Genomic DNA, 21,411 nt, shown 5'->3' with positions numbered 1-21,411 from the left:
TTTGTTTATTAAAGGATATTTGTAATCTTCCCTGGGGGAGATTTTAGAAATGATATATCAAAGAATATTGTCAAGTTAGCAAATGTTACCTGTGTACTCATTCTGAGTTCTGTTCTTGGCACTCTTGAAAATATATGAGATGTATAAGATTGTTCTGCCTTTAAGAAACTTATGATAATAAAGCTTTGGAGATAGTATTTATGTAAATGAAGTGATATTGAAGCTACATACAAAAAGCTACAGTGTATAATTCCATATATGTGAATGTGCAGCATATGCAAATCCATACAGACAAAGTAGATTGATGGTTACTAGGGGCTAGGGCTGGGGAGGAAAAAAGATGGGGAGTGAATGCTAATGAGTACAGATTTCTCCAAGGGGCAATGAGTATGTTTTAAAATTAGATAGTGGCGATGGTTGCATAACTTTGTGAATATACCAAAACTCACTGAAGTGTATACTTTAAAAGGATGAATTATATCTCGTTAAAAAAATGACTAGGAGAAAAAACTTTTTAAAATAATCTAAATAAATAAATCATTTATTTATTCATTCAAAAATTATGGATCTTCTGTGTAGCAAACACCAGGCCAATTTGTGTAGCTAAGGAATATGAACTAGATAAACTCCCTGCCTCTAAAGGTCTTCTGGTGTAGTTTGAGAGACAAATGTAAACAGCTTCCATATAATATATTCTGAAAGGTACTGTAATGGAGTTGTGTTCCAAGTGTTATTGGAACATTTAAAAAAGAATAATTCTCTAGGGAGTTATCGTGGAAGCATTTTCAGAGATAAAGTAATGACACCTGAGCTAGTTCCAAAAGATTAGAGAGTTAGGAAGGGAGGGCCTTCTCAATAGAGAAAACCACACAGGAAAAAGCATATAGGTACGAGAGGCGCTGCTGCAAAGGAGAGCCTAGAATCCTGGAAGTCATCTAGGATATAGCTGTAGTGATCTAGTTGTCTGACTAAAATGCAGCTGAAAGCTTTTCTTTAGGTCTGAATTTTTGGGATAGCTGCATGATTTCATGAGGCCATGAACCTTGTCATGGATTTTGATGCCCTTTTCCTGACAAGTCTAAGAATTTGTCATCTCAGAGTTGACATATTTACCGTATATTGCTCAGTAAGTGTTGCTGTTATAAGGAAATCCTAGTAATTTTCTTTGTTGCCTTTATTTAACTTCAGAGAATAAGCACAGCCTAATATACCTTTAAACTCTAAGCCGATGCATTTCTACCCAATATTATTACCCATAGTTTCTCGGTTATTTTCTACATTTTAATGCACAATTACACTTAGAGGTAAACTGCTAAGCTAATCTGCTATGCTAGACTTAGAGATAGCCCATTGTCCTCGTCGTTTAGTTTGAGAAAACCTAATATAGTCGAGATGCAACATATTGAATTCCTACATCATTAGCAAGATCATTTTCTTGAATCACCATATATCTAAGCTCTGCCAAAGTTTGACTTGTTAAAAGCCTTGGTGAGATCCTGTGGAACTGATTGCTTGGTGATTCAATGAAGAAAATCCTTTGTGTTTAAAAAAATATATTAAAACTTTGTGTATTTTGCATTCATTTAATGAGTAACCATTTCATCAGCATTTTGTTTAACAGATATTTACTGAGTATCTACTATGTGGCAGGAACTACTTATTTGTCCAACAAATATATACTGAGTACCTCTTACTGTTCTAGTTTCTGGGGAAGTAGCAGTTAACAAAGTGGACAACATAGCTTTTCCTCAAGGTGTTTACATTTCAGCTAATCACATTTAATAGTAACAACCCTTCCTTTATATGTCTGTCTGCTTTATCCCAAAGAATTCTACTGGTAGACTGTATTGTTTCTGTTGGAATTAATTGAAAAGGGATTTTTATTTTTAAATTTCCAATAGGAAAAATCTTCCTTCAGAGAATGAGTGAAAAGGGACTGATGGGTCACATTATGCCTGAGATTTGTTTATTTCTTTTTTTGCCCTCACCAGAATATGAGATCTGTTACTATGAGGCTATGAATTAGCAGTGTGAAATGGCAAGGAAATTCATTGCCTTATTTGTCAATATGAAAACCCCTAAAGTATCTTTCAGTTAGTGGTTTTACTTCGTAATTTTATGAAAAAATCCTACTGAGGAAGACTTAACAGTCATAGACAATGATTTATCATTTCCCTTGTTTAATTTTTTCTCCAGCAAAATTAGTTCTCCACCCAAGACGCCTGTAAGTAATATAGCGGCTACCTCAGCTGGGCCCTGTAATGTTGGAACAGAACTGAATTCTGTGCCTCCAAAATCCAGCCCATTTATAACTAGAGTACCGGTATATCCTCAGCATTCTGAAAACATTCAGTATATTCAAGATCCAAGGACTCAGATACCTTTTGAAGTCCCACAGTACCCACAGACAGGTAAGTAATTTTAGAAAATTCTTAGGAAAAAACTGTGATATAACATTTGTTGCCTTTAGATAAATGAGTGAATCATTTATATTTGTCTAGAATATTTATATTAAAAATTAATCCTTTAGACTACATTACTCTTAAGTTTTCTTCCTGCCCTAAAAATCTGTGATTCTACATGCCAATAGTTTTAAATTTCTCATTTTTATGAATCAACTATAGGGTCCATGAATGAGCTTCAGAGAGTTCTGTAAATCTTCTGAAATGATGTGCAAATGTTTGGTTTATATACTTTGGTGTAATTTTGGAAAGACAACCACATAATATAGATTTCGAAAGAGGTCTTTAACCTCTGTTCCCAACAAGATTAAGAAGCAGTGATGTAACCATAATTACTTAACCCAAAACCTGTGGCAATAGATGTCCTTAGAAGGAAATTTACCAGCCATCTGTTAATTGCTCTGTCATGTGTTTTTAGGAGCAGTTTAGCAAAGTATTGAATGTTAATGATTTTCATATAGTAATATCTTGAAAGTATATAGTTTCTTTCAAAAGTGGAGGTAACTATTGTATGTCAACTATAAATAAAATAAATTTAAAAAGAAAGTGGAGGTAACTAAAGTAGGGGCAAAGCTTATTTTATTTTCCCACATTAAAGACTGCTTTAGACTTAAACCATTATAAGATGTTGGATTTTGCTAAGATTACATTAAATATTCCTCTTTCCAATTTTCAAGGATACTACCCACCACCTCCAACGGTACCAGCTGGTGTGGCTCCCTGTGTTCCTCGCTTTGTGAGGTCCAATAATGTTCCAGAGTCTTCCCTCCCACCTGCTTCTATGCCATATGCCGATCATTACAGTACATTTTCCCCTCGAGATCGAATGAATTCTCCTTATCAACCTCCTCCGCAGCCATATGGACCAGTTCCTCCAGTACCTTCTGGAATGTATGCCCCTGTGTACGACAGCAGGCGCATCTGGCGTCCGCCTATGTACCAACGAGATGACATTATTAGAAGCAATTCTTTACCTCCAATGGATGTAATGCACTCATCTGTCTATCAGACGTCTTTGCGAGAAAGATATAACTCCTTAGATGGGTATTATTCAGTGGCTTGTCAGCCACCAAGTGAACCAAGGACAACTGTGCCTTTACCAAGGGTAAGTGATGATGGAATAGGGATGTTGCCGTAGTGTAGGGTTAAGAGCCCAGTGCCTGGTGTGCGACCACCCAGGTGTATATCCTGGCTCCTCCACTTACTAACAGTGTGACTTATGGAAGGTACTTGACTTCTCTATGTCGGTTTTTTCATGTTTGATGGAAATAATAGTAGTACCTACTATTGTAGTGAGGATTAAATCAGAAAAAACATTAATGCTCAATAAATGCTATTTGGATAGGAAACTGATGGGAAGGTAAATCTTCAAAATGCCAGGACAGGGCCTATTTTCAGTATCCCCACATACATACCTACAAATGAATTTCCTAAACCCCAAAAGTATGTTGAGATTTTGCTTTTAACATTGCTTGGCTAAGTACTAACCTTTCATTTAAGCATGTAGAGAATAGGCTAGGGTGACTTCCCTATTGTATTTATTTTTTTGGATCCAAAATATAATAAATTGTTTATGTTATTTCCTCGGAGCATAGTTAAATTAATTTACTACTCCTTAGATGATTAAGATTGTTTCTTTTATCCCCCCTTAGGAACCTTGTGGTCATTTGAAGACCAGTTGCGAGGAGCAGCTAAGAAGAAAACCAGAACAGTGGGCACAGTACCACACTCAGAAAGCACCTCTTGTTTCTTCAACTCTTCCTGTGGCAACACAGTCACCAACACCACCTTCTCCTCTATTCAGTGTAGACTTTCGCACTGATGTAAGAAAGTTTTTAATCACTGATACGGCAGGAGTAGGTCAAACAGCTGACTTCAGGGCACTCACTCAAACCAGGATTAGTTGTGTTGGATATTTTGCAATCATTTGGTGTGCAGTTGAGTAATAATCATTGAGTATGTAAGCACTGTGACTAGCCATTACAAGACTCTGAAGATCATAAAATCATAGTCCTTTTTCTACTAAGAATTAAAAATTTTTTCAGCTGTATAGTTCTCATTATTTTCATGGCTTTTATTAATAATAAGGTTTATATCTACCATTTATTGAGCACCTCCCCATGCCAGGCACTGTATTAAACATTTACATAATGTTGTTTAATTCTCACAAAAACCTTAGGGGGTAGGTGTTACCCATATTTTGCAGGTTTGGAATTCTACCCAGAGAAGTTAAGTAATTTGCCCAAGTAATAAATTCAGCCTGTAAGTAGCTGGGATTTGAATCTTGGTCCGAGATATTCTTCCCTAATTCGCAAGAGGTGCAGAAATACCTATTGTATTATTCATGGTGTTTTATATCACTGTAAATTAATGTTCTTGTCATTACAAAACAAGTGTTTGTCCAGGATCAATTCACTGTATCCTGGTGTTTTCAGTACTGTTATATCTAGAGCACACTATTAGTATTTTTTTTTAAATTCTTTTGGTTTATTTTCCATCCTTAGAGGTTCCAGTATGAAAAAAAAATTTTTTAATCTCTTTATTATGAAAAGTTTCAAACATACAAAAGGAGAGAGAATAGTATAATAAACCCCAGGGACCCATCACCTAACTTCCACAGTTATCAACCCAGCTAATTTTGTTTCTTGTATAGCTTCTTCCTACTAGATTATTTTGAAGAAATACGAGGCATCATATTTTTTCATCCATAAATATTTCAGTAAACCATTGAATTTTTAAAACTAAATCCAAATGTGTTTCGTCTAACTTAGACTTCTTCAAAACAGCTAAACCTCCCGACAGCAGAGTGATAGATTTGCCACTTGCTTCACAGAAAAATGTATTTATATTTTTTTATATTATGTATTAGGAAATAAGTATTTCCCTGAGATTCAGATCTATTATCAGTAATGACTTGGGATAATAATTTAACCTTTTTGGCTTTGAGTTTTCTTATCTATATAATTAGTAAACTAGATTCTTAAACTTTAGTACTCTGATTCTACAGTCATCTTTACAGTCCCTTTAAAAGTTATCCATTTCTCCTTCTGGTTCCAGAGCCGCCTTTGAATTGTTTTGGTTCTTTATTTAATACTGCGTGGTTTATCATGCAGTTCCCTCATTTACACTTGTTATTTTTTTCTCACAGTTATCAACTACTTTAGGATATGGTCTGTGATGTGTGTGTGTGTGTGTGTGTGTGTGTGTGTTCATTTCCTGGAGTGCCGCACGCCACGTTAGAGGCATACTATAAATTATTCGTTGATTGGTTTTGATAGTATCAGTCAGGGGTTCCTTATGAGACTTAAAGGACAAAGTAAAAAGAGAAGATGTTCTATTTTCTCTTAGTAAATAATATAAATACTATTTGTTACCTGTGACAGTTTTTAATATTAGTCACTGGAGGTTTAATTGTTTACTGTGGAGTCCTACGTATTCTGTAATAGTTTATATTAGTTGCAAGTTTATAGATTGAGGTTTTTTACTAACTGGCTATGCCTTTTTTTTTTTTTTTAATCAGTTCTCTGAAAGTGTGAGTGGTACAAAGTTTGAAGAAGATCATCTTTCCCATTATTCTCCCTGGTCTTGTGGCACCATAGGCTCCTGTATAAATGCCATCGATTCAGAGCCCAGAGATGTGATTGCTAATTCAAATGCTGTATTAATGGTATGATTTGGGGGCATGGGGATATCATGCATGTTGACTCAGGTTTTAGAATGATCGAATACTTTCACCTTCATGTTGTTGCTGTGTAACTCATCTGTAAGCAACAGAGTTATATTTAGGTAAGTCTGAAATAAATTGCATTTAGTGTTTAAATTATTCGAGCACAGTTCGGTGGTTTAAAATAGATGTTGGATTATCATTGAGATCTACAACTAGTGTTAAGTTTACCAGAAAACTTAATTACATGTCTTTTGAGAGCATGTGTTTTTATTACTAGCTGAAGTAATTACCACCATTTTACTGATTTTCTTTGGTTTAATGCAGGACCTGGACAGTGGAGATGTTAAGAGAAGAGTGCATTTATTTGAAACTCAGAGAAGGGCAAAAGAAGAAGACCCAATAATTCCTTTTAGCGATGGACCTATCATCTCAAAATGGGGTGCAATTTCCAGATCTTCGCGCACAGGTTACCATACCACGGATCCTGTCCAGGCCACTGCTTCCCAAGGAAGTGCAACGAAGCCCATCAGCGTATCAGGTGATCATTTAACTCATACCTCACCTGCTGTGTTCTGGCCTCACCTGCTGTGTTCTGGCGCTGCGCTTTTAATCCTCACTTTGTAAGGCACAGAAGTTCCCCTCATTTAACAGCCACAGTAAACTCATAATTAATGGTTTAGCTGGGATGACATGGCTAATTGGATACTTTTTTTGAAAAGTATTCATCACATGCTAATACTGACTCTTCACTTTTCTGATTATTGTTTCTACATTTCTATAGATTATGTCCCTTATGTCAATGCTGTTGATTCAAGGTGGAGTTCATATGGTAACGAAGCCACATCATCAGCACATTATGTTGAAAGGTAACATTACTCTTAATTCTTTAGGATTCTCTATTCTCAGACTTGCATGTGCCCTCAGAGTACACATTCTTCCTTCAGTTATTTATAAAATGTGCTTTGCTAGTTTTAGCTATATAACAAATTTATGAAAAAAATTTTACATTTGGAATGACGACTGACACTTTTAGGGTTGATCTGTTACATAAAGCAGATAGAGTAGTCATTACTCCTATAGTTGCTTTACTCGTTTCACTTTTCTTACAGTAAACATGTTTCTCTTTAAAGGGACAGATTTATTGTTACTGATTTATCTGGTCATAGGAAGCATTCCAGTACTGGAGATCTTTTAAGCATTGAACTTCAGCAGGTAGGCTTTGTGTTCCTCGGCTTTGAGTTTTTTTTTAAGTAGAATGGTGGTTGGAGGCTAACTTTACTTTTTTTTCTCTGTAGGCCAAGAGTAACTCATTGCTTCTTCAGAGGGAGGCCAATGCTCTGGCCATGCAACAAAAGTGGAATTCCCTAGATGAAGGCCGTCACCTTACCCTAAATCTTCTAAGCAAGGAAATTGAATTGAGAAATGGAGAGGTAAAGAAACTGAACCTCTCAGCTTCATTCTTAATGTATTTGTTGTTTGCTATTGCTGTGCATTGGTTTATGCCATAACTTAGTGCATTTTAATGTGCCTTTTTCTGATAGGCGATTGCTTTTAAAACTTACAGTATCAATAGAATTATGGTTCCTGATTCTTTAAATAATTTTTTAGCTCAATCATTAGGAAGCCCCAGTTTCCACAGGTAAACATGCAATCAGTATTTTTTTTTTTTTAATTTCAGAGTGATTATACAGAAGATGCGGCCGATACGAAGCCTGATAGAGATATTGAGTTAGAGCTTTCAGCACTTGATACTGATGAACCTGATGGACAGAGTGAACAAATTGAAGTAAGTACTACAATTAGACATTTAGGAGGCTTTATTCTATTGGAAACTAAAGTAAAATTCTTTCACACTGAAGGATTAACATTTTATTTTCTTAGGAGATCCTGGACATACAGCTTGGTATCAGTTCGCAAAATGATCAGTTGCTGAATGGAACAGCAGTAGAAAATGGGCATCCAGTCCAACAGCACCAAAAGGAGCCACCGGAGCAGAAGAGACAGAGTTTAGGTGAAGACCATGTGATTCTGTGAGTGTTAGACAGAAAATTCATAAGCAGTGGGCATAGGGCATGAATAGTTAAAGAGAAATAGATGCAGCGTTAAACTCATTTTTGCTTTTTTTCAGCCTCTGGGGAAGATCTATGTAATAGGGCAATGAGTTGATCAGTCTGAATTTTTAGGAAAGAAGAGGTAAATTTGAACCAACAAAGTAGTCCATTTTAGTGGCCCGAAACTTCCTTTTTCTTGGGATAAAAAATAACCTTTGTGCTCCGGCATCAATTTATATTTCCTCAGTCTGGTAGTCAAATTTATAGACTACAAAATGGAGAATTAAATCCTAGATAAAGGGTTTCCCTTTTAAAAAATCATGTCAAGGTTTTCTTGGCTTTAATATTTCCATTTTGTATAATTACTGCAAAAAATATAGGCTAATCTTGAACTTGATAGTTTGTTGGCCTGAAATTAACCAATATTTTAAGTTTTTATTTTAATTTTTGGAAAATGGGACCTTGTTAGTGACCTCTGATGCCTTTCAATTTTAAAGACATGCCATGCTAGAGGCTCTTAAAGTTGGGTACAACTTTTTGTGTGTGTTATAAGTTTTCACTTAAAGCTAATTTGTTTTCAATGTCATTTTCTCTCAGGGAGGAGCAAAAAACAGTTCTGCCAGTAACTTCTTGCTTTAGCCAGCCACTCCCAGTGTCCATTAGCAATGCAAGTTGCCTCCCCATCACCACATCTGTCAGCGTTGGCAACCTTATTCTGAAAACTCATGTTATGTCTGAAGATAAAAACGACTTTTTAAAACCCGTTGCAAATGGGAAGATGGTTAACAGCTGAAAGAAGGTTCATCTTTCAAATTTGTGACCATACCATGGAAGCATTTACACTAGCTTTTTATATATATAATATATATTATATAATGTATATTTTTTTTAAAAAAAAGATATTACTGGGGGCATCCATTTCCTGTGGACTCTTTGATACTTCAAGCCCTCTTGCATTAGCATTATGGAAAAAAAAAGAAAATTTACTTTACTAGGGTAACACGTTCACTTTCCAGAAGTGATTGGAATTTGGACATTTAACTTAAGCTTCAAGCAGCTTTTTATGAGTTTGTAGCAATCCGGTGCAGTAACTGAGCCATTTCCTATTTTAAATGGCTTCTATAGAAAATTAACAACTCAGTTATTAAACTAGCAGGATCCTACAATGATACATCTAGTGAAAGTAGACTTAATTAACTTATTTATTTCTATTTTATGTTTCACTAAGAGAAATTTCCATCTCATTCCAGCTGCTTTATTTATCTTTTTCATGGGACTTTGCATGGAATTTTTTTTTAATTTTTTTTTTTTAATTTTTTTTTTTTTAACTTTGAAGAGTGAAGTTAGATGTTCTTACCATAGAATTTTGCAGGGTTATTGACTAGCTTTCTTTACTGCATTATATGTAGGAGTGTGGTGCAGTGCTTTTATCTGTAGCATTTAAATTTTTTTAATTTTCCATTTTTCAAGAATAGTTTCTGCTTTGTTAATATTTATACAGAGGCTACTTGTTGAAGTAAGTAATTAAATATATAACCAAGTGCCTAAGTCTTTCAGCTGATGTACTAGATATTAAATTCTCCTAAGTTATGCAGAATCGTTTTTACAATTTTGATAAATTATGCACTAATGTAATGGCAGTTTTTTAAAATGCAGATTTAAGCCTGTACATTATTGAATCTGATGACTTGGCAAAAGAATCAGGTGCTTTCAGCTTTCTTGAGAAAACCCTGTATGTAGTGTTTGCACTGACTAACAAGATGGTATTGCTGGGTTTTTAATTTAAACTAATTATTTTGGATGTTCATTGCATTATCTTGGTTAAATATTGTTTATTGTTAACTTCATGTTGGGGTTTAATTTTCCCTTTTTTATGACTGTTAGGTTGATAAGACTATGAACCATGTAATAATAGAACATTGGCTAACCTTTATTCATACTTAAAAACATGAATAATTTCTGCCCTGCTAAAATGTGACTGAAAAGTGTTTTGACTTGGCATCTGAAAGTATGCATTATGTTCAACCAACCATGCCCCAGATTCGTTGGAAGTATTTTATTGAAACCTAAATTTCAGTCAACATTTGAAACCAAAAGCTGGGCATTCCTTCCTGGTGATCTTACCTATAGTTTGTCTCTTTGTTTTTTTCCCCGTTTCTTTAAGATTAGTTTGACTTTTATTATTTTTTTTTAATTAACTTCTGTGAAGTTGTTTACTCTGAAAATTGTACTGGAATATTTTAAGCCAAGCTGATCTTTCACCAGGTGTACTGTATGTAAGGGCTTTTCCTGCTAGCAAGATGCTTAAACAGGATCATGTTATTGGTCGTCTGAGCTATTTAGTTGTTTTACAAAACCACAGCATTGTATCAGATAAGATTTTGATAAAAAGTTTTGTGCACATTTCCAGGGGCGGGAGGGTTGGCATTTCCCTGAAATTTCTTGATCAGAATGAGTAAATACTGGTGTTTGATACCTGTCTTAATGAACATGCTCATAAGGTGACTGATAAGTTGTAAATATACCTGAAACAAAGGGGTAGTTTTGATATTCTGGTGTCAGTATGGAAGATCTTACACATTTATTTAATACTCAGATGTATGAAGATGTTTGTTTGTAACATAACAGCACAGTAGCCTTGACTTAGTTTCCTTCAGTTAGTACTGTACCTTTTCGCCATGGCCAGTGCTCCCTCTCCCTACAAAGACATTTTATTTATTTCACTCTGTAACCTGAAATGAATAGGAACAAGAGTTTTTAAACCATGTTACATTAACTTATTTCTGACATTATAAATTAGCCTGGGATTGTTACAGGAACATGATTGTTACATAATTTATACCAGAACCTTTCTATAAATACACCTCACTACATTCGAAATGCTTCCAATGTACTTTATTTGCTGTTTGTATTTCCAGAAAGGATATGCAAACCATAATGTCTATTTCATGGATATTTAAATAGTGAGATCTTCCATGTTGAAGGTAATGTATTTTTTTTTAAGATTTAAAAATTGCTATTTTGTTACAAAATAGAGACCTATTAACAGTTGGAGAGCTCCTTATGTGCCCTCAGGGAAAGAACCCTCTGTGCAACAGAACTACGCAAAACATCTTCAGCACGTTCTGAGGGTGAATATATACTACATAAATTGATCTTGTGTATTTAACCTTATCTTTTTAATTTTAAAATTGAGATTTTGAAACTTGGTTGTGCTCTGCTGGAGGGAGTTGGGATAAACTGCTTAGGTGTTTGCCTACTTGTCCAGTGAAATTACATTTGCATCAGTGTATGTATATACCTGCCAACCTTATTGGTATGTCTCAACATTTATATTAAAATAATGCTTGTCTTGCAGCAGGTGATCCCATAAAACAATACTCCCTGTTCTTAAAAACTTACTCTCTTTCTCACTAACAACATAGGAATCGTTTCTGTGTTGGGATTATTCTGTGTTGCATTCTTTGTGTAGTAGCCATTTTCTGTTTCTCATGATGGGGTTAATGTGAGGTAAAGACATTGGTTCTCTGCCAGTTTAGAAGACAGAGCATTTTACCTGATCCTTCTTCAGAATGGTACCTACTGATGTCTCAGAGGAAAAAAATCACAGGTCAGACCTAGGATGTGACTTCTTAAAATTGGGGGCCTTCCGTGTCATTTGACTTTTTTTTACCAAGATGTAATATACATATGTTTGAAATCAAAGGATATAAAACAATAGGTGAGGAAATTTGTAACATTGGTAACTAAACTGCATATGTTGCCTGTGCTCTAATTAGGAAAAAAGTAGCCTGAGGTCTGCAAAGTGGGAAATGTTGTCTGTTTGTTTTGTTGTTGTTGTTTTTCAGTTTTTGTGTTTTGTTTTTCAGTTTCTAAGCCCCATTCTGAAGTCCATGTGCCTCATTCAGATACTGTGAATGTAACGTCAGTAGTCCTTTTGTGGTCTCATTTCATTTTATAAATTCTGAGAAAGCTACATATGTATTTCATCTAGTTGGTACCTGAACAAAGCAGTTTCCCTTGCCTTTTTTGCCATGACTTAAACTTTTAATGCCATCTGATAAACCAGTGTCATGCATGAAAGTTGTGCATTGTAATTTTCAAGAGAAGGTACTTCATTGGGCCAGTGGCACTGATTTTTTTCCTAGTATCTGTTTACTCTCACAAGAGAATAGTAAAAGAAACCTCCTATACTAGGACTGAAATTTTCCATATGTATGGATCTCTAGTCACGTTCATTCAAATTTCAAGTTGATGCTAAGTTATAAGCACATCCCAATTTTATATGCTGCCTTGAGAAAATTACAGGATGCATAGCAATTTGTAGGAATTTAAAATGGGATCATTTAAACATTTGAAAACACTTTTAATAACCATCTAGCTTGCCTTTGCATTTTACATGTTAAAGCCCATGGTTGTCTTGTTAATGGGTGGATTTGCAATGATCAGGTTCAGCATGTGAGTTTAACTTTGAATCTGAATATTTCTTCCTTAGCTTCTTTGAGTCATTTTCTGAGGAGATGTCACCAGTATTGGTAACTAACCATTAAAGGGAAAAGTTGCATTGCAACTATGGATTAGTTAACTGGAAGAACTTTTCTTGTGTTTTAGTGAATGAAGAGTGTCAATGGGATCACTTACTGTAACTCCTTCTACATAAGAACCCCTTCTGCTAGCAGAACAAAAATGAACATGCTCAAGGAGTATCCCATTTTCTGGATAAATTGAATAAATTTGCTAGTTACTCCTTTATACTAGCAGTTTCTTTGTATCCCTTTGCTGGCAAGGGAATACAAGAGGTCAAGGCCACTGATCAGAACACCCCACACTTATGTGGAGTCTTATTTTTACTCCAAGAGCAGTTATTCCCCCAGGTCCAAAATTGGCAGTTTTTATTTTATTTTTTTTTAAGTAAAATTTAAAAAATATCCTCAAACCAGTGGAACATAGACACTGGCTGCACTTAGTACTGCCAAAAGCCAAGGTCATTTGCATATATTCCATCAATCTGTCAAGAATTAGGCCTCACTTTATAACCCAAGGCATGGAAGTGCATGCATTCTCTTAGCTGGGCAAACAATTATACTGTAGTTGTGATACAACACATGTGGCTTTTATTTGTACTGCACATATCCACTGTACAGCCACTTGGGAGTATCGTGGTTAGCTTGCAGCGACTGCTGTTTGCATTTATACTGTTTATTGCATATTCTTTTCCCTGGAAGTGAAAGAGAAATGTTTTTCTTGTTGCATCGATTACATTTTATAAATTTGCTTAGCTGGAAAGTTTGGGAAAAGAGGCCTGTTTGTCAATTGTACAACCGATTGTGAAGCTCTAGTGTGAATATTTTTACGTCTGTATTAGACATTTTCTTTGCAAATCTATTGTTCGATTGAAATGTAAATGAAATTAAAGATGGTGTACACCCATCATGTAAAAAGCAGGCACCATCTCTAAGATGGATTTAATGCTCATTTTTAAGGCATATACTCAGCTTCTATTTAAAACTATAATTTAAAATAATTCTGTACAATGAAATGGGGAATATATATGGGAATAAATTCTATTCCATTTATTTCAATTTGAATTTCCAAATCGTAATGTTTCCCTTTGTGCTATAGGAATAGGATTAAATGGGGGAAGGCTAGGACTTATAAAGGCCTGTATATGGGGGGAGGGCAGAGATGGAACAATGAGGGTTGTGATGATAGTGAATAGCGAAGAGTGAATTCTGTGTGTTTTTACCGTAGCACTGAAGTGAAGAGATATTAGCTTTGGCTGTTCACAGAATAGAGCATCATGATTTTCAGTGTTTGAGAGAAAATTGATGGAAAAAGTTTGCAGTACTTGACATGTATTTGCATGCACAAAATAAAATTATTTGTCCACCTTGAAAGTTGTTTGTTTAGTGTCAATATTAAGTTTATGGTGCATTTTAGTTAACTTGATTTCCTTGGTATATTTTTTGGCTTAACAAAGCTACCAGACACTCTTCGAGATTTAAATAATCACCTGGCTCATGTATACATCAGTGGGAACGTTCTGAAGGAAGTGAATAGGCCAGAGAGGTTGCAATATTTCTCAATTTGATCAGTCACTATTCATTCAGTATAGAGTACTTTCTGTATGGGAGATGAGGGCAAAGACAATGCTAGCAGTTCACAGTATTGAACTCAACAGTATTTCTCTTAGTGGAGAAAATAGGACAAATACCCATAACTAATACAAAGCAGTGTATTATAGAAATGTGAGGACAGTTCTGTGGAAACCATATGAACAGAGAGAGAATGGCAGGGGTAGATCTGGACACTATTTTCATTGGGCCTTGAGTAGTTTCACTATTTTCATTGGGCCTTGTGTAGTTTCACTATTTCACTCAGCTGATATATTTTAAGCCCCTGTCTGTGCTGGTCATTAAGGTTAAAAGTTAATGAAATATGAGCCCTTTTCTCTAGAGGCTCACTGTACAGAACAGGGAAAAACAAATTTGAATAACCAACTCAGTGAGCTATGTTCCACTGTAGGGTGTATGGAAACTCCAAAATGGAAATTATGGGGCAGATGGTGCTGGTGGTGAGCCAGAGGTGGTGCCTTGAAAAATGACCTCAGGCTAGACTTTGTAGGCTGAGCAATATTTCACCAAGCAGAGGTGAGGGGGAGAAACACCCTGATTGAGTACCTACCCTACCTTCATGAAATCCCACTCTGTCCTAACAGCCTTTCTCTGTGGATTCTATGATCCCTGCGTTATATTTGAGGCACTAACTTGCCGGAGACCTCAAAACTAGAAAATGTCACAATGGAAGGAATGTTAAGGAATAGCTTACCCTAACCTCTTAGAGCACTTAATACATTCCAGACACAGTGCTGTAGGTATATTATAATCTAGGACCATTATTGTCACCACTTTACAGATAAGAAAACTGAGGCAGAGTCCTTAGAGAATTTACCCAAGGTCACACAGCTAGATGAGGTAGGTAGGGACCTCTGTGAAGGACATTGAACACCATACTAAAGACACTATTAGGGAGTCTTGGAAATTAGATGGTGTGGAAGATTGGGGGTTTTAGATCACTTTGGCAGTAGTGTGAGATAAAGCCAGATGGTAGGTCAACAATGTAGGTAAGTGTTTCGAGTGTGGCAGAAGCGAGGGTGGAGGAAAAGAGACGAATTTGGGAAGTAGGAGAGAGCAATTGACAGGATTGGTTGTAGAAGGAGTACGTTAGACAACTACACGTTGTCGTGGATTAAGTTTGTCTTAGAATCCCAGACCTCTTTGCTGAGAACAGACATATTTGTGAAACATGTTATGTTGTATAAGCCTTGGAGTGACCATTGAGATCAGGAAGAACAACCATGGATAGTTGATCCAAACAAAGGAGAGGAAACTTAAATTCCATGAAGATTTTATTTCCTTTATTGTTAATAGCTCTTGAAATAATTATCATGTGAAGACTACAATTTTTTTTTTTAATAATCAAAAACTTCACAGTGTAGTGGTTCCAGATTTCCCTGCACATTACAATCACCTAAGGATCTTTTAAAAATCTCATAGCTCAGCTCACACTCCAGACCGATTAAATCACAATCTCTAGGGGGCGGAACCAAGGCATCAGTACTTTTGAAGCTCTCCAGATGCTTCCAAGGCGCACAAAAGTTTGGAAACCCCTGCCATTATGAATAAAGGGGTTCTGGCCTGTCTTCACCCAGGGGCATTAAAAACATGCATTGTCAAATGTTCAGGTCCATATAGTTTTCAGAGACTCATTCAACAAAAATTTTTTGAATGTATGCACTAGGCCACAGGAATATAGGAGTGAACTAGTCTGTAACTTCGTGAAATTTGGAGGGATAGACAAGAAAATAAAAGGTGAATTTAGATCATGAGGAGTAATATAACCAGAATAAATATGATGCAACCAAATGATGAGATTTTGTAAGGTGGGAGTGGTAATTCTAGATAGGGACAGTCTACTGAGCATCTCCTTTGGGATCTCTAATAAATTTAACATGTCCGAATCTGAGCTGGTATTCCCCCACTTCCTAAATGGCACCTCCAGTCCTCCCCATTTCAATTACTTCCTCCTTGACTACTCATGCACCTAGTCCGGCAGTAAGTTCTGTCAGTTCTACCTAGCGTCAAAGTACATTCGGAATTTTACCACTTCTCATCACCTAGATTCAAGCCACAATTCTCTCACCTGAATTGTGATGGCTTCCTGTTCTCCCTGCTCCTGCACTTGCCTGCCTTCATCATAGTCCCACCACAGCAGCCAAAGTGTGATCTCATTAAAGTGCTTGTTTCACTCCTGTGTTCAGGCCCCTCCAAATGCTGCTCACATCACCAAGAGTGAAAGCCAGTCTTGTCATTAATCGTTTGCCCCATCCCACTGGCTGCTCAGGGCTTCTCCACCACACCAGGAATGTTCCCGCTGCAGAGCCTTTACATTTGCTGTTCTTTAAGGATAGAGGGTTTCCCCTCCCCCCATCGGATACCTTCATGGCTAGATCTCTCACTCTCTCAGGTCTTCACTCAAAAGCCAACCTCAGAATTGGATGGAGAGTAATGGGATGGGAGTGCTATTTATGATGGGTATTTAACCCGAGACTGGATGAGATCAACTGAAGTCTTTTTTTAAACTTTATATTCTGAAATAATTACACAGTCACAGGAAGTTGCAAAGATAATACTGTGAGGACCCACGTATCCTTCATGCAACCTCCCCAATGGTAGCATCTCACATAACTATAACAATATCAAAAATGAGAAATTGCCATTAGTAACAATCTACAGACTTTATTCAGATTTCACTGGCTTCAAATGCACTCTGTGTGTGTGCAGAACTGTGTGGGTATGTATGTGTATGTACTTCCATGCAATTTTATCACAAGTAGGTTTGTGGAACCACCACTATCAAGATAACAACTGAAAAAAAAAAAGATAACAGAATTGTTCCATCACCTCAACGATGCTTTCTGCTACCCCTTTATATTCACATCCTTCTCCTCCCTTAACCCCATTCTCCCATCCCTAATCCCTTTGGCAACCACTGATGTGGTCTCTATAATTTTGTCATTATGAGAATATTATATAAATAAAGTCATACAGACTGTAACCTTTTGAGATTGCCTTTTCTTACTCAGTATAATTCCCTTGAGATCCATCCAAATTGTTGCATATATTAATAGTTTGTTACTCTGTTTTGCTGAGCAGTATACCATGGTGTGGATGTACCATATTTTGTTTAAACATTCACCCATCGAAGAACATTTGGGTTGTTTCGAATTTTCGGCTGTTACAAATAAAGCCGCTGTGAACATCTGTATACATATTTTTGTGTGGACATAAGTTTTCCCTTTTCTGATATATTTTTTGAGCACATAAATTGGTGTACTTTGTCTGCTTCTGAAGGAAATGAATAGACTATAAGGTCTTAAAAACGGACAAATTCTTTAAAAATATGACTTACCAAAAACAGACAAGGAAATTGAAGTAACTCTTGTATTATCTATTGTCACATAACAAATTACCCCACAACTTAGTGACTTAACAACATTTACTATCTCTCACTTTCTGTACGTCAGGGAATCTGCATGTGACCTAGGTCTCCCACAGGCTGCAGTCTAGGTGCTGGCTGGCACTGCAGTCATCTCAACAGCTCTCCTGGGGAGGGGTCTGCTTCCAAGCTCACATCCCTGATGGCAGGATCCAGTTCCTCCCGGAGTGTCAGAATGAAGGCCTCAGTTTTTGTTGGCTGAAGGCTGCCCTCAGTTCCTTGCCACATGAGCCACCTGAAGGGCAGCTCACAATCAATATGGTAGCCTGGCTCATCCGAGCAGCAAGCAAGAAGAGCCTGAGAATGAGGGGAACTGGGGCCCTAGGAGAGATGGAGAAGGAGAGGAGGAGGAAGTGGGGAGGTAGAGTAGAGAGAGAAGGGCGAGAGCTACAAAGAACTCACAATCTTTTATAACCTAATCTAAGAAGCAACATCCCATGATTTTTGTCTTTATTCCTTAGAAGCAAGTCACTAGATCCAGCTCATACTCAAGGACTGATATAGCTCCCCAAGCCCCTGCCTCCTGGTATCTGTGCCTGTGTGTAACCTCTCCCTGCGGACTGGACCTAGTGACTTTTTATCTCCAGTTGGGAGCAAGAAACCATGTAGTGGATTATACAGGGAACGTTTAATATAAAGAATTGTTAAATTATTAATCATTAAATAACTAAGAAATTATTTGATAGTTATTATTCAAATCTAATAAATGAGTGACTGTAAGACAAAAAGAAATTCCATATGGTCTCCTATGGCTTAGAGTGAGTACCTAAGGAAGGACAAACTTGGAAAGGGGCCCCCTTACAAGACTGGAGTTCAGATCTCATTGAAGAAGGTGAAGTTTAGCCTACTTCAGCAGAAAAGTCTGCTGGTTTGCCCCAGGTGGAACTGGTTGCTGGCCAGCAGAAAGCAAATCTCTGGGCCACAGGTGAGCTGCACAAGACCCTGTGGAGGGAACTGGTACCAGAGCAGACAGGTCGCCTTTGGGTGCCAATGTAGGCAGGAGGCCTTCAGGGCACCGATTTCCCTGTTGAGAGAGGGTCATGGGAAAATTATTGTTGAGCCAGACTGAGGTTGCAAGGTCATCAAGGCAACACGTACGATGCACCAAATGGCTGGGGAAGAGCGCCACTGGATTCTTTATAGCCATACCTTCGACCACTGCCCCTCCAGTGCCCTCTCCTGAGAAAGCTTATCATTGCAAAGCTTTGCTCATTGCAAAGTACAGAAACTTAAAGGAATTCTATCCATTATTGCAAAAAGCAAGAAGAGTGAATTGGGAGCTGAGAGGCAATAAATGTATTGGCACAGGATCCATTTTAGAAGCTGCCTACAATAGCCTTCTACCTACAAAATAAATTGAATTCATTATGAAAACCTTTCCGCAAAGAAAACTCTGGGCCCAGATGAATTCTATTATACACTTAAGGGAAAAATAACACCAATTTTCACAGAAACTCAGAAAATGTAGAGGAGAACCTCTTAACTAGTTTTATTAGACTAATATAACCCTGGTACTAAAACCTGATAATGTCATTACAAAATAAAGTTACAGATCAATATTTCGGGAACAGAATAGGTAATACTTCCAGATGATTAAAAATTAACATATAAAAGTATATATAAAAAGTCTCCCACTCTATTCAGCTGCTGTTCAAAGTAACTTTTTCTTATAGATATTTTCAATGATTTTCTTTATGCATATATAAGCAAATATTTGTATTTTTAATGCAAAAGACAGGAAACAGATACATAATGTTCTCTACTTTGCTTTTTTTAAAAAAACTAAATAATGTATTCATGCAAGTGTATCTATAGGATGAACTTCCAGTAGTGGAATTGCTTAAAGATATGTTTTTGTAGTATTGATTGATATTTCTCAATTGCCATCTGTAAGATCTGTATCTCTTTACAGTCTTACCAGCAATGTATTCCCCACAGTCTCACTGATATCAAACTTTTTTGCTCATTAGCAATCTGGATGGTGGAGAATGGTATCTGAGGATTTTTTTTTTTTAGAGATGAGAACTAGGAAAACATTAATAGGCTGGAGAAAGTAAGCGAGGATATGCAGGGGAGAGAGAGGAGTTGCTACAGGAGATGAGTCCTTTACAAGGCTGGAGGGGTGGGATCCACCGCACCAGTGATTCATTTAATAGGTACAGATCAGGGGGAGTTGTTGGTATACTGAGGGTAGACTCAAGTGCAAGTCTCTTTTGGTTGCTTCTATTTTTCAGGTGAAATAGGCATCAAGGTCATAAGCTGAGCTAGGAGAGGGGAAGGAGTGTTAAAGATCTGAGAGAAGAGATATGAATTGCTTCTCCTAGAGAGTGGGAGAAGACCCGGAGGAGAAACTAGGATTGTTGGGCAGTACCGATGACCCCCTTGTGGACTGCAACCTTAAAAGTGAATTTTGAAGGACAAGAAACCACCATGGGTGGTAGATGGGGTAAAAGGGGGTCAAATATGTGGTGACAGAAAGAAACCTAACTACGGGAGGTGAACACAGTGTAAATATATATATACTTTGCTGTCAAAGTGTACAGCTGAAGCTTTTTGGATTTCGTTAACCAATGTTGCCATAAAAACAAATTAATTAAAAAAGAAAAAAAAATCATCATGAGTGAAGAAGACCCCTTCTTCAGGATGATGTGAGTAAAAACAATTAAAAGCAAAGTGTTCAACTAGTATTTGTTTAACAAATACTTAGGGAGACTCTCCTATGCAGAGGCACCATTGCTGGGTGCTGGTTTGTCACTTAAAGTAGATCACAAGCATATTCAAGTCGGCTGTTCATGCGACAAAAAATATAGAAAGTCACCATATGATGAATTGTCCTTAAATTTTGGGAATGGTGAGGGAGGGGGGTAAGGGGCTGGGGGTTCTGACTCTTGATAGCCTGAACAGAGACTCAGAAAAATATGCACATATACAAATTTGCAGACAATTTCAGGTGGTCTTAGCACCCCAACTTAAGAATCACTCCCTTAAATTAAGAACCCAATATTAAACAGTGTAATTGTTTTAGTATATTTTGAATGATTCAATTTGCACTAAGCTTTCTAGGAGTTACTTTATGGTTATGTATTGGGCATCTCAATAAGAACTCAGAATTTGAAATTATTTTAGGTCTTTAAAAAGTCGCAAAAATAGTATAGAGTTCCCCCGTCCTCCTTACCCAGAACTCCCAAAGGTTAACATCTTACAGAACCGTAGTACAATTATTAAAACAATTGATACAATATTACTATTAAACAGACGTTATTCAAATTTCGTCAGTTGTCCCATTCATGTCTGTTTCTGTTCTAGGATCCAATTTAGGATTTCACAATGCATTTAGTTACCATGGACCTGGCATTTTTGCTGGTGTTTCTAATTTTAATCTAAGGGCTGTGCGTTCTTTGTTAAAGTACTTAGTGTCTCTGATTCTGTCTTACTAGAAGTGATAGAATACGTGCGGAACGGTTTCGGAAACTTCAAAAGTAACTAAGTTTTTTCGTTGCTCAAAGCCGGTCATATATCACGTAGCTTTTCGTTCAAAGTCTATAAAAAACAAAGCGAATAGCGTGTAATACTATTGTCGAGGTATTTTGTCCCAAAATGGGACCCGTAGCCGCTCCCTCGGCCACTTGGAGAGCCCTACTCCAATTGGACAGCGTCTGTCTACCCTGACGCA

At 36.9% G+C, this 21,411-nt stretch overlaps 1 protein-coding gene across 5 annotated transcripts in view; it reads left to right on the top strand.

The window, feature by feature from the left end:
- RC3H2 (ring finger and CCCH-type domains 2) overlaps positions 1-14,077 on the top strand; it is a 41,729-nt gene extending 27,652 nt beyond the window's left edge. For 2 of the 5 annotated variants that reach the window (XM_039861468.1, XM_039861473.1), the window contains 11 exons: positions 2,197-2,411; positions 3,140-3,567; positions 4,115-4,285; positions 5,983-6,129; positions 6,454-6,667; positions 6,911-6,995; positions 7,260-7,341; positions 7,425-7,559; positions 7,808-7,915; positions 8,011-8,159; positions 8,778-11,060. In XM_039861468.1, the coding sequence (XP_039717402.1) occupies positions 2,197-2,411; positions 3,140-3,567; positions 4,115-4,285; positions 5,983-6,129; positions 6,454-6,667; positions 6,911-6,995; positions 7,260-7,341; positions 7,425-7,559; positions 7,808-7,915; positions 8,011-8,159; positions 8,778-8,973 (1,930 nt within the window). In that variant the 3' untranslated portion in view covers positions 8,974-11,060. Of the gene's footprint in view, positions 1-2,196; positions 2,412-3,139; positions 3,568-4,114; positions 4,286-5,982; positions 6,130-6,453; positions 6,668-6,910; positions 6,996-7,259; positions 7,342-7,424; positions 7,560-7,807; positions 7,916-8,010; positions 8,160-8,777; positions 11,061-11,098 lie in introns of those variants that run through there. The other 3 variants (XM_039861472.1, XM_039861469.1, XM_039861470.1) reach the window with 3 other exon arrangements.
- The last annotated feature ends 7,334 nt before the right edge of the window (positions 14,078-21,411 follow it).

The sequence above is a fragment of the Pteropus medius genome, unplaced genomic scaffold (genome assembly GCF_902729225.1).
Source record: "Pteropus medius unplaced genomic scaffold, Ma_sr-lr_union100, whole genome shotgun sequence".
In the NCBI taxonomy this organism is placed as follows: Eukaryota; Metazoa; Chordata; class Mammalia; order Chiroptera; family Pteropodidae; genus Pteropus; species Pteropus medius.
The sequence above is the reverse complement of the archived record's forward strand: the minus strand, read 5'-3'. Positions and strand labels throughout refer to the sequence as shown.